The 13,101-nt window shown below is 38.4% G+C and overlaps 1 protein-coding gene across 2 annotated transcripts in view; it reads right to left on the minus strand.

Annotated features, from left to right (window-relative positions):
- Positions 1–4,774: 4,774 nt before the first annotated feature.
- The window catches only part of NAMPT (nicotinamide phosphoribosyltransferase), a 31,261-nt gene continuing 22,934 nt past the window's right edge, over positions 4,775–13,101 (minus strand). The window contains exons 9-12 of one of the 2 annotated variants that reach the window (XM_075741740.1): positions 11,760–11,777; positions 8,903–9,043; positions 8,612–8,746; positions 4,775–6,858 (exon numbers count right to left, since the gene is read on the minus strand). In XM_075741740.1, coding sequence (XP_075597855.1) covers positions 6,745–6,858; positions 8,612–8,746; positions 8,903–9,043; positions 11,760–11,777 — 408 coding nt within the window. In that variant the 3' untranslated portion in view covers positions 4,775–6,744. The remainder of the gene's footprint in view (positions 6,859–8,611; positions 8,747–8,902; positions 9,044–11,759; positions 11,778–13,101) is intronic. The other variant, XM_075741747.1, reaches the window with a different exon arrangement.

The raw sequence follows: 13,101 nt of genomic DNA on the forward strand, positions 1-13,101 counted from the left end.
GGGTAATGGGTTTAAGCTGAAGGAGGGTCGATTTAGATTAGATGTTAGAAAAAAATTCTTCCCTGTGAGGGTGGTGAGGCACTGGAACAGGTTGCCCAGAGAGGCTGTGGATGCCCCATCCCTGGAAGTGTTCAAGGCCAGGTTGGATGGGGCTTTGGTCAACATGGTCTAGGGGAGGGTGTCCCTGCCCATGGCAGGGGGGTTGGAACTAGATGATCTTTGAGGTCCCTCCCAACCCAAACCATTCTATGATAGAACACATACATGCTTTCTTACAACAAAACAGCCATGGGAATAGTCTCCACAGATACAAGCAAAGCTGAACCTACCAAAAATGGTTGGTTTTATTTTTTTTACTCCAGGATTCAGGATGGCAGCAGGACGGGTTATTTCATATAGCATTGGACCTTCTCAGCAGACACAAGACACAGCATTGTGGTCTCTCTATCACAGAATCATACCTACTTGAGTACTTTGTCTTGCTATGCTACTGCCAGTGCAGCCTCTCTGTCTGATGGGAGTAACTGTCTAAACCACGTGGAATCTGGCCAAGCCTGGTGAATCAAGAAGCACCTGCAGAAACCAAGCTGAATTTTTTGAGTATTCAGTTGTGTTTTATAATTACTATAAAACTATAAGCATATGGTTCAGTATATAGCATTTATAAGGAAACAATTTTTAAGAGAACAAATTCTCTTAGTTCACCAGACTCTCATGTGTCTATTAATCTTTCCATGGTCACAACTCAGGACATGAAAGGCAGCAAAGGGGCAGCTTTCTCTTTTGGTTTTACTGTGTGAAGCTATTTGCTTTTGTCCGAAGGTTTGTAAAACCTGCAAAACCTTGTGCAGAGGTGAAATCTTCCTTTTTATCTTCTGGAGATTTAGAGCCACAATAAAAGCAAATAATGGTCTTCAAGCAAGTGGTGGAGGTGAGGCTGCAAAACCCACAGTGTGTGGGAAGAACAGGAGCTTTAATGAAGTTTGTCACTGGCATTTGGCTTAACAAGTAGCTACGAGCCTTGAAAAATGGATTAAGGTTAGACTGGGGCACATTAACAGACCACTGCTTTGTTAGCACAGGGACACAGCACCACTCTGTTTCAGTTGAATGGCCCCAATGTTTTCACAGCAGATTATAGGATAGACTTGAACCTGCTCAGCTGAGACAGAAATCACAGGGAAGCACCCTCACCAGAGGGAGATGAGTTGTCATGCTCTGACCTTTCTGTGACTTACAGACGTATCTCTACCCAAAGCCATTTCATCCAGAGATTATCCTCTTAAATTGCTGGGATATGTCATCCTTCTGACACATCCAACAACGAGCTGCAATTCCTTATGCTTAAAATAGAGCAGCATCTTCTGGAATAGGGAAAACTTCCTTGAAAGGGAAGAGCCTTGTTCTTTACAGTCCGAAAGCTGAGGAAACCGCATCCCAAACACTCTGAGAAAACAGCTTTCCTCTTCTCCCTTTTCTGGGAAAGGGAAGGAAGTTTGAGACTGATGTTCTTCACTTTCCTTAGAAGATGCAAGGTTTAGAGTCCATATAGTTCACCTGACATGAGTGTATTACTTTTATTACTCTTTTGGTGCTATGAATACTTAGTCTTTATGAAATAAAGTTTCCTCATCTACTTTCATACAAAAGAGCTGATGTGAAAGCTTTAAACAGCTACATTATTAACCTAAACTAGTGACATAGAAGTGAAAATATCCATCCCTCAGATCCTTCCATGCATTCTTTAATTTACCACTCAAATTTCTTAAATATTGTCACTATAGAAAATTTGGAAGCAATTTTCAATAATTTATAATTAACCTGACTATATACGATAAGTTTACTTGACACAAGCATAGGAACAACCACCAAGAATTGCATCTTCAAATCTCATAAACCAGTATTAATGAATGAAACATAAGAAAATGTAAACAGTTACATATACCAAAAAATTAGAGTATGGTTGTGTAAATATATCTAGTGATCTAGAAACAGCTTGAATTGATTTGGATATAATCTGAATTGCCGGAAAAAAAAGGAGTTATACAACCCAAATGTTTTGATTTTTTTTTTTTTTTTTGGTTCAAAGGTAAACAAACAATAAACTTGCCCTTCTACTCAGAAGGGTTGTGTAAAAGGGAAGTAAAAATATTGCTGGAGGCATGATGACTCCCTTTCCGTCCTTAAGAGACCTCTCTGCTCCAGCCAGGAGCAGGAGAGGATTACAATTCTGATTCCAGGAAACTTCACCAGAAGTTGAAAATTCTAGAAATTCTATTCAAAAAGCAGTTAGGAGTACTCAGATGAAGATTAGTAAGGAAATGACATGAAACAAAATATGTTACTTGAGAAGAATCTGGCTGACTTCACTCCCATATCCTTTGAATTGCTCTGGAGTGCGTTACAGCAGAAATCAGGGTACCTTTCAACAAAATACCATGCCACAGGAAAATACTTTTTGGAAATGCTCTACTGCCAAGTGCTTTTCATGACTTTACCATGAATTAAAACCAAACATCTTTAGGTAACTGTGAAGGGTGTTTTAAAATCATGAACAAGGTCAGCTGAGCTGTGCTACTACTAGCAAAACCAGGAAAACCAAACATAACAACCATGGTTAACAACTGTGATTTCAGTAAGCATGACTTTCCAGGGTATCTTTAATCTCAGTATTTCCTTATTTGTGATCATCGAGCTATTTAGAAGGCACACAGCACTCCACGTAAGGTGCATCTCTCCACCAGGTTTAAGACACAAGGATCATCTTTCACTCAGGCATTTACAAATTTCCAAGGTGTGCACCCCAATGGGGTTCTCATGGACAAACAAAACCACACACTACCAAGTAGAGATGTCACTACCATTGCTCAAATGCATCCTCACAGTTCCTGCCTTGAGCAGCTCAGCACAGATACTATTTTTTTTATTACAGTAGAATTGGAGGACATAGGAAGAGACACATTTGTTGAGTCCCTTGCCTTCCCCTGCATGGTCTGAGGCCAGAATTTCCCTGCAGACTCCTTTGTATGACCACCTGGGAGCTCACCACCGCATGCCCACCGTTAATAGTCGCTTCAACTTACACAAAGGCTGACTTGGGTGAGAAAAGCTGGAGTGCAGTGTTGCAGCTGGATGTTTTCACCAGCACAGAAGGGAGGAGGAAGAGGCCTGCTTACTGCCTCACTGTACATGTTCTCTGTAAAGATAACGTAACAGAGACCTTACAGTCAAATGCCAAAAGGGCATTATTGAGGCTACAGTATGACCTGAAGGGACCAGCAATAATGACAATAAATAATCTTTACACTAGGTGTCTTATATGCCCATACTAACAGCATCTGTGTTTGTAAGGTACCCTCTGCAATTCAAAGTTATGTAGGAGTTAAAAGCGTAACTTCTGGTTATGAAAATCCTGTCCAAAGGAACATGAGGTGTAGTCTCTGTTGAAGAGCTGACATTTTTTTGACAGATACTGAAGTGAACTGAAGGCTGCAACATCTTTAGTTAATTTGCTTTTAAACAAGGATTTTTAGCAGCTTTAGAAGTTAAATAATGAATCTTTGTTTTAGAAAGGATTATGTGAAATATAAATAGAAGATAATTCCTTACATCAAATTCAATTACGAGTGCTTCATTTTTAAGCACAAACAGGCAAGATGCTGAAGCACAGATGTGCTGATAGCAAAAAAAAAAAAAAGGGGGGGGGGGGGGGAACGACACCAGCCCAGTTTCCCTTCTCTTCTCCAGAACCAACCTGACTGTAAATTCAATCACTTAACCACAAATTGCACGCAAGCCAACCGAGCAGCTCTCCTCCAGAGGACTGTAATGACAGCACAGCTACGCTCTGGTCTGTGTTTGGCAACGAAGAGCACAGGAATGAAATCTGATGCCCAACATCACAACTTTAAGACACAGTCAGATGGCTATTATTTTCACTGCCAGAACTAAACTTTATTTCCATGTGTATTACATACTGGTATTTTTGATGCCAAGTACATTAAAATTACTTTAACAGAGGATTTAAGTGAGGAATATTTATTCTTCACTAAACAGGTTAAGAAGGAATGTAAAAACCTATAAGAAAAAACTGTTTAAGCTTTGTTTTGATTTTGGCAAACCAAACAGTTAAGTACTCTTCTGTTCTCTCCTCAGATCTTTCTAAGTACCAAAAAAAGCATCTTTTCATAGCCATGCAGCTCAAGAAAAAAAAAAGTCTTATAAAATCCATTTCCTATGCTAAATATGGTTACAAATAAGAGTATTAACACAAAACTCCCAATTCCTATTTTTAAATACAAATACTGTATTATATTATGAAATGGGGATAATTAAAATATATCAATGACTACAAATCTAGTAATTTAAAGCAAACATTAAACATGCTGTTTGCTTTCATGTGAAGAATTAGGATATTGCATGGTTCAAGCACTGCTATGATTTCTGTCAACTCCTCGATGCCCAGAATGTCAAACTGCCAAACAGTGACACATGTATTCAGGTCTGAATAGCACCAGGTGTTTTTCTTGTTCTTCCCTGCCTTCCCCCCGCCCCCCCCCCCCAAAGATATTAACATTTATTAAAGAGTGATATGACAGCTTTCTGAAAGTGACATGCGCAAGTAGACAATTTGCTTCAAGTCTCCAACTAATAAGCTAAAAGTTTTAGACAATACCGAACAATTACTAATGTATTTCATGGTACATAAGAAAACAGTGCTTCCACAGTATATCCTCAGTTCTCAAGTACAAAAATATCAGTTATGGGTAGTCAATAGTTATCAAAATTTTTATTGGTACAGAATGAAAGCAGCATTTACTTTATTGTTTTTTAAACCATACATCAGAAAATTCCCTAGTACACATGTGGAGGAGTGAAATAGGCTCTGTACCTGCTACTGATCCTAGGTCCGGATTTAAAATCTTTCCTGGCCAAATACAAACAATATCATTAATAGCAAAGGGAAGGCAGTTCCTCAGTGTGAAAGGTCAGCATTTGGAGTCTTACTAAAGCACTATTTTGGAAACAATACATCACTTAAATGTATAATTACATACACTACAAGTGGAAAACAAGTTTTTCTTAACAAGAGCTATTGAGACTGGGCATAAACGTCTTAACCACAAACCCTGGAAATATTATGGGTGCTTTGATGTGGCCCTTTTTGGCGAGAGAATAAGAACAATGAAGTATGGCTTTTCAATCTTCCTTTAAAAGCATGTTTTATAATTTAAGCCTACGAAATTTTATTTTAGAGGACCATTAATATTTTTCTGTAACAACATTTACTAATTAGAAGCATAAACTACATCAGTATATTAAGCCATTGGCTGATAGCTGATCACCAGCATAACACAGGAGCTGTTTGCTTTTGCTGTTGTTTTTTAAGTAAGGGAGGTACTTTTCTAGTGAGAGCCATCCTACAGTACTATCAAACATTTCCGAGGTTACTACATAGCTTCTCAAATAAAATCCTCAACGGTTTTGTTTTCCAGCAGATACTCAAATCAAGCATATGCAGAGAGCAAATACAATCAAGTGCGAACAGTTCAAAAGTCTCAAACATATTGTGTTACAGTTACCCTCTGCAAAAGAAAAGCCCCTCCTTACCCCAATGAGACGGGGCGAGAAGGGGAAACAGGTCTGCCATTCATGTAGGAGTTTGGCTAGCATAAAGTTTTATTAAAGTTGTTAACAAAAATAGTTAAACATTTTTACAATTTAACATCCAGTCTGACAAAAGGCAAATCAATGAAAAAAATACAAAAAAGTAAAAAAGTGCACTACCCAGTCCAGTATTTTGCTTTAAAGTCATGTCACTTACAGTATATGAAAAATAAACCCAGAAGTGTAATTACTTTAAAATACACCGCTTCCATATTTCAGTATTTTACACATATATTCTATAGTGGAAGAGGAGATCTCTTAAAAACTTTACTCTTAAAATATTGAGGTGCATATGCCAAGTGGGATAGACTCGGCAAGTTAAGTTGCAGTAGAGAATCCTTTCAAATTTGGCATTTCATTTCCATACCTTACCATGCCAGCAAGGTCTGTAGTACCCAAACCTTCTAGTAAGAACAGTAATTTTCTTTAATGTAGATTTACTAAAACAGACAACTACAAGAAACGGTGAGGTCAGCAATTCTATGGGATCTTAAGGAGATACGAGTCCTGATGTAGTCGTCAAATGGTACAATGCCACAACAAACTTTAAGGCCATGTTTTATTTGCTGATTAATGGACAAAAGGCAATGGATTCCCCCCCTCCAAATATTTTCTTGAAAGTCTGTGCTCATAAAAATCATGAAAAGTTGGAAAGACTTAATTATTGAAACTTTAAATATATTTTACACAATCTTGTTTGTACAAAAATACAAGTTAAATATAAACATAAAGCAATCATGATAATTTCATGTAAATCCATTTTGTGATATTCTGTTATATATAAAAAAGTTTCTCAGCTCTGTCTTATTTGTGAAAAGATCAATACCAGATTGAATCACTACTGGCAAAGGGCCCTAAAAAGCACACTTTAGCATTAAATATGTTTTACAATGTTAGTACCATTTCCTGATTTCATCTTTCTAAAGACTGGCAAAAGATAGGGCAGTATGTCCATAAACCAACAAATAATTTGGCTACAATGTCATAAAACACAAACACACAAATCTGTACAACAAACCCAGTAGCTATGCAGTACGTACTTATTACACACACACATACACGGACATGGAATGAAACTTAGTGAGACGCCATTTCTAGTTCACTGTTCTTCAGTCTGGCATTTTGTCTTACTTCATCAAACGAATATGACTTCGTTACCTTTCCATTCTTAAATACAGTGTGAAGGAGATCCTGCAAGAAACACCATGGTTTTAGCAAACGAACAAATAGGTTACACAAACTCAAAAGTGAGTGCCCAAATCAAGTCTGGTAAGACTAGAGCTTTAGACTGTCAAGATACTGAATCTTTGCACAGCTTCTTCTGATGCCTTTCACTAATGGTTAGACAGAAGACAGGATTTAGGCCACCCTGTGCACAGACAGAAGCATCGTGCCAACTAGTCCCTGAAGTGAGTTGTCCACATCTGGCCAACGTCAAAACCACATACACTAAATACACCCTGCTAGAGCAGCTAGTGAGAAAGGAGAGGCATTCAACCAATTAAATACAATTCAATTACAGAGGTTTAAACAAAATCCCCTAGAGCAACTACGAGGAAAAAGTAATAAAAAAATAAAATCTTTCTTCGCAGTCCCCTTTGCACATATATTCTGTAAAACAGTGTACCTGGAAGCCCTTGCAAACAGCACACTGAAAGAGCAGTAAGTACAGCTCTGTGAAGAAGAGTTAGAACAAAAGCAATGTTGAGCAGACACTTCGCTTGAGGACCTATTGCAAAGACCTGTGGCTTTAAGGAAATGGGCCCTCAAAAGTGTCCATTTCCCTGTCGTTTCCTGGGGAGCCCCAGAACCTGCACCACACAAATAACCCTCTCTAATATCCCAGGACAGAAAATTTCTTCATGAATTATTTCACCTGTCAAAGATGAAGGAACTATTTATTGCCTAATTTCAGACCCAAAGTCTTGTGATTTGTTTTGAAGAGATTTCTCACCATTAACTCCCTCTCTTTACATATGTATATATATGTTTGTGATGCACATTCTTACATACATGCATATGTATATACATAACTTTGAAAGCCTTTTTATAATTAGATCTTTGCATCCAAAGCACATTATCTACAGTGTACATAACTTGGTTTGTTTTCCATCTTGAAATTTCTCAAAGAAACCTCAGTTTTATGCTTACTTTTGCATAAAACAGTACTCTTAAGTAGTACCCTTCTGCCTAGTAGCACAGAAGTGTGCTTCTATATACCAGACAACTCAAGAAGCTTCCAGCTTTTAAAGGCTGAAGCGCAATTTGATAACTTATTTTCAATCCTCTTAATTCAGGAAGAGGCTCTACATGCAGTTAAACATTTTATTGCTTGCATACTGAAAACATAAGAGAGATCAAACTGAAAGCCTGAAACTGGCATAAAGTTTGTGCTTGTTTTACTGAAATAGCATTTCATTTTGCAATTGTAAAGAGTTAACAAGGAAACTGAATTCCTGGTTTAAATTTACATCTTTGGAAACCGGGCAACTACTCCACGTACAGAGCATTAACACCTGAAGGAACTGTTTAAAAATCTCAGTGGGGAAGTAGAAACAAATTTTAGTTCTGACTGTCCCTCTCCCACCTCCAACTCGGGTCACTACTCAAATTGTGCAATACAGCCCACCCAAAACTACTTGGCTAGCATATGTTCTGCAACACTGAGACATTAATTGTGGGAAAAAGCAACAATTTTCTCTTTTTTCTGAAGACAAACAAAAAGAGGAATATCTCTAATTGTAACAAAACCTGAACATTCTACTGGCATTCTACCATTCTGCTATTACTGAATTTGGCACTGCAGACACACTTCTGAGGTAGTAAGCTGGGAGATGCACAAAAAGACAATTAAAAAAATAAATTCTGAAATTAAGTTGTAAACTGCTTTTTCTCAGTCTATTTTGCATGAAGAGAGATGTTAATATATTTTGGAAATTCATACCTGTCCATACTCTTCAAGGTCTCCCTTGCCTTCTTCAAGTGTCACATAATCTCCAGCCGGCGTCCTATGCAACGACAGTCGTCCTTTCTTTGACCTTTTGTTCGGATCGGCAACCGGATCCTTGAAGACATTTACCTAAAATGAAGAGAGTAATTTTTTTAAAAGAAAAGGGCTTTGCAGGGGCTTGTGTACCTAATGCAAATGGTGGCAATGTAACAGGAAATGTCACAGTTTTTCAAGCAGGGAGGCCTCTGTTGAAAACATAAAGGTAGAAGTAGTACAAAGACATACCCCGAGACCGTTGGTCACCACGTAACTACATTTGAAGGAACAGTTTAAGAGATCTCTGGTTAGTTTCTGCAACAAAGCTCCACCAGATCCAAAGGCAATATTCTCAATACTCCATTTATTCTTCTTCATTCCTTCCACAATCTAATAAGAAAAAGAAAATTATGATGGAGCATACTTTTAGGCCATGCCATTTTTCCATAAAAATGTTATACTACTTAAAGAAGATGCTTTTACAGACAATTAAACCGACTAACATTCAGTTTCCAGGAGATATATGTAACAATTCCGTCAATACTTGCTACTTTGTTTGCATTTTTATTTGTGATTCCAGCATGGCACAATTATAGAAAGTTTTTACTGTAAAACTATTACCATGCTGGCATAAATACTTCCCAAACTAGGGTAGCACAGTAATGCTGTGTCCAGACAAAATCAGAGCTCTAAAGAAAATAAAAGACTTTATAGGAGTATTTCAGAGCCTTCCATTTTCTCAGAATTATGGGAAGACCTCAAAGAATAGCATGTATCCTAAAACAAAGCAGTGATCTTGCTCATCAACTCCAGAAAGTTATTACCCACTTTGACCAATGACTTCAACAGAGCAGTCGTCCTGAAAATCACATTGTCTAGGATTAGGTTAGCAATTTCAAAGATAGGAAATGGAAGTAAAGCTGCTCAAAAAGTTTGTTTTGCCACTTTCTCAGACAGATACAGATCAATGTGACCTGCACGGCTAACAACAGTCAAGTTAAAACTTACTATACAATTTCACTCCCACCCTCATTCTATGCAGACAAACGTGACATCCTCTGGCCTGGAGTAATGGGTGCTAGTTCAGTCATGCTCATAAATGGCCAAGATTTGTTTCCCTGACCTGTTACCCCCATAATAGCCTGAAACAATGGTTATAGCCTCAATAAAAGTATGTCTCAACTCCTATCTTCTAAACATTTTACTAACAGAAGTAGGTGAGAAAACTTCAGAGTGGGTGAAATAGCAAAACCCCATCCAGCCAGACAACAGGAACGTGAGAAGCAGAACGGAAGGACATCATCTATGGGGAACAGTGCAGAGTTTTAAAAATCAGCATTGTCAGAAACCTGGTAATCTTTTGTGCAGTCTCAGCCTTCTGCGTCAAAAGGAAATGCCAGAGTAACACTCAACAGGGCTGTTTCAGGAACTACTGATGTCAAGCCACTTTAAGGGACAGGTAAGGCAAAATTAATGTTTCATAAGAAAAAAAGAAAGAAAAAGAGACAATTCCAATTTCAGACAGTGGCAAATGGGTAGCTAATGTAAACAAAAGAGTATACTAGTATTTTGTTTATCCATTTAGCCACATGTGGATCGTCTCTTCACAGATACTCTCAAACTCTGAATACCTGACAGAGGCCAGCCAAGAGGAGACGCAGACTGCAGAGCCATAACCTTTTGAGGGTATGCTCTGAACACCTTCCCACTACATTTGTAGCAGAGATTTCATCAGTGAGTTTCCATCATTCTAATGGTACCAGCTTATTCAGCCTCTGCCAAGAAGCCAAGCGAAACAAATCTCAGGCACTACCCACCATGACTTTCACTTAAGGGAACCCTTTAGAAGCTTTGTATCCTGAACAAATACCCCTTTGATACGTGACAATCCTGTGGATTTTAGCAGTAGTCATCATATTATTTCAGACAGTGACCATGCACAAAAGGAATCCGTATTTTCAGGTGATTAGGTTCTCCTGGAAGCAGTTGAAAGGGGTACCCAGGATAGAAATGAATTAAATTCTCCCTTGTGCATCTCAGAAGTAACCAAGGATGACAAAGGAAGTGTAAGAAAAGGGATTTTTGTATACTCTCTCCTTAAGCATAAGGCCCAATAGTACTGTAAGAAACCAGACTTGACTGGGCCTGGATACGGACCCTGCTTACCTACACTGTCTTTTCAAAAGGCAAATGTAGTTGAACTCCACCTGGACTCTGATGAAGTTCTGTCCAGATGCTGACTTAGCCTGAAGCCATGTGAACTGTTGGCCAAGCCTGAGCCAGTGTATTCTACACTCATTTCCTTATCCAGTTTTACCGATCAGGTCTGACATTGAACTCACTTGAACACACCTGAAAGATGTAGCACAAACAACATCCTACCGAGGTAAACAATGCTTAGACTTCATGTTCGCTGATACTCGTAGGTTAACAGATGCTAGCACAAGTACAGCATAGCTGGGCCGTGGCCACCTAACCTTCTTGCCCGGGTGAGAAGAAATGCGACCCTCCTTTCAGCTAGTGTTGCTGCTCTTATTTACAGACGATTTGTTCACCTTGTGCCACAGGCACAACTCCTCACTTACCTTTGGTAAAGAACTGGCTTCCACCCTTCCACTCTCTCCCAAGGGATTTCCTTACTCAGACTGATCTTTGGCTGGTGAGGAGTGGAAGGGAAGGGAAATTGAGACTAAGTTGAAAGACAGCTCTGTCTCTACCAGTGACCCAGATAACAGCTTCCTTAGGTATGGGGAAGATGGCAAACAGCAGCAGCAATAGGGAAGAAGAAAAGGGGGAGGAGACCTGAAACAACTGAAGCTTCTCACAAAGGAAAACAAGACACAGAATTTCTTGTCTCACTTTCAAACCTATACAGGGAGAACAGTTCAAGTGTCAAGGTTTTGACCAGCTTCCTCTGACCATTATGAGCATGATTAATATATCAGCTATGACTCCAGATTAGAGGATCTTCTTTGTATAAAATTCAAAGACATCTGGAAATTGAATGTTCAAAGAAAATCCTTTGAAAGTGTAGTATATTGTGGAATTAGCAGATTGGGATGATTTTAGAAAAAGTGAAAGAAAAAAGTCAGAAAAGTTTCCTTACCTGTTCTACCAGCATCCCCTATTAAAACAAAGAATTTTAAAATCCAGTTTATACTGAGTTGTTTTCTATATTGTTGTTTCAGCTAGTTTGGATAGCTAAATGAGACTGATCGTTCATCACTCATTCTAGACTTTTCTTTTGTACCCATTACCTTTCACTTGATCCATAACAATAAATCATGCCTAGAATCTAAGGCTGATATGGAGTAATTAGAATAATCACTTGCATAGGCTATAAGGCGTGGGGGGAAGGTGGCCGCAACAATACATTCATATTTGTTCATATAAACTCCTTTTTGAAAAGGATGAATTGTACTTCAGGGTTGGGTTGGTTCTGGGGTGGGTTTTTTGTTTGGTTTTTTTTTTTTTGTTTTGTTTTTTTTTTGGTGGTTTTTTTATTTTAAATGGCAAGCTATTACACAGTTTTCCAAAAGTGAGCACAGTAACCTTAGTTTTGCTGATTTAAGAGGAGCGAGATCCATGAAATTTAAATATGAGTAAAATTAGGCTGCACAATCATGGTCCTTTTGCTCCAACATAACTTGCTGATGTCAAAAAAGAAGTGTCTCTTTCCTTCCTGCATGCTTCTCCCAGCTCAAAACAGCAGTTAATTTTTAATCCTGTACTGTGCTGGTGAGTACTGGCCCCTTTTTTGGGCTAATTTAATTTACTAAACCACAAAATTGATCACTTTTGGCTGAGTTAGTTTGCTGCTACATGTGTGGGCTAAATTAGTTTAATGACCAGCGGTTCAATGACCAAAGCTGACATGAGGTGCACAGCAAGACTACAAAGTCTGGAAGAAATAAGGTGGTGGCCACTTGAAAGCAGCGAGTTACATCTGCTCTGTCTTGTGGAATTGGATCTTCAACCCTCTTCTACTACACATTACAGGTAGACTTTTCCTCATAATCAGTTACTGTTTGATGAAGAAAATATGTAAACAGGCAGATCATCTGAACAAAGAATTGCTCCTTCTGGTTCTCATCCTCTCCCATCAGCTGCTGGAATTATTTTTCTGCTCTGTTTAGAATTTGGAAAGCAGTGTATTTTTTCCTGTAATGTAAGTATTTTAAATACTAGTCTTAATATTTTGATTACAATCGATGCTATATGAGCATCCTTGAATTTTGTCCAATCTAACTTATGGAAAGCAACCTTTGAGTTCCTTACACGAAAGAATTAATAGCCTAGTTGCTCTCCTGTCATGAATCACGAAAATCTCAGCCACAACATACTTTGCCTAACAAAGGAGTCTCTTGCCCTAGTATCTAATGATAAGACTTTCTTTACAGCTATTAACCTCTCATGCTTGTGTTCTGTTAAGCCTATTAGCACAGTTG

Source organism: Balearica regulorum, chromosome 1, assembly GCF_011004875.1.
Source record: "Balearica regulorum gibbericeps isolate bBalReg1 chromosome 1, bBalReg1.pri, whole genome shotgun sequence".
Lineage (NCBI taxonomy): Eukaryota > Metazoa > Chordata > Aves > Gruiformes > Gruidae > Balearica > Balearica regulorum.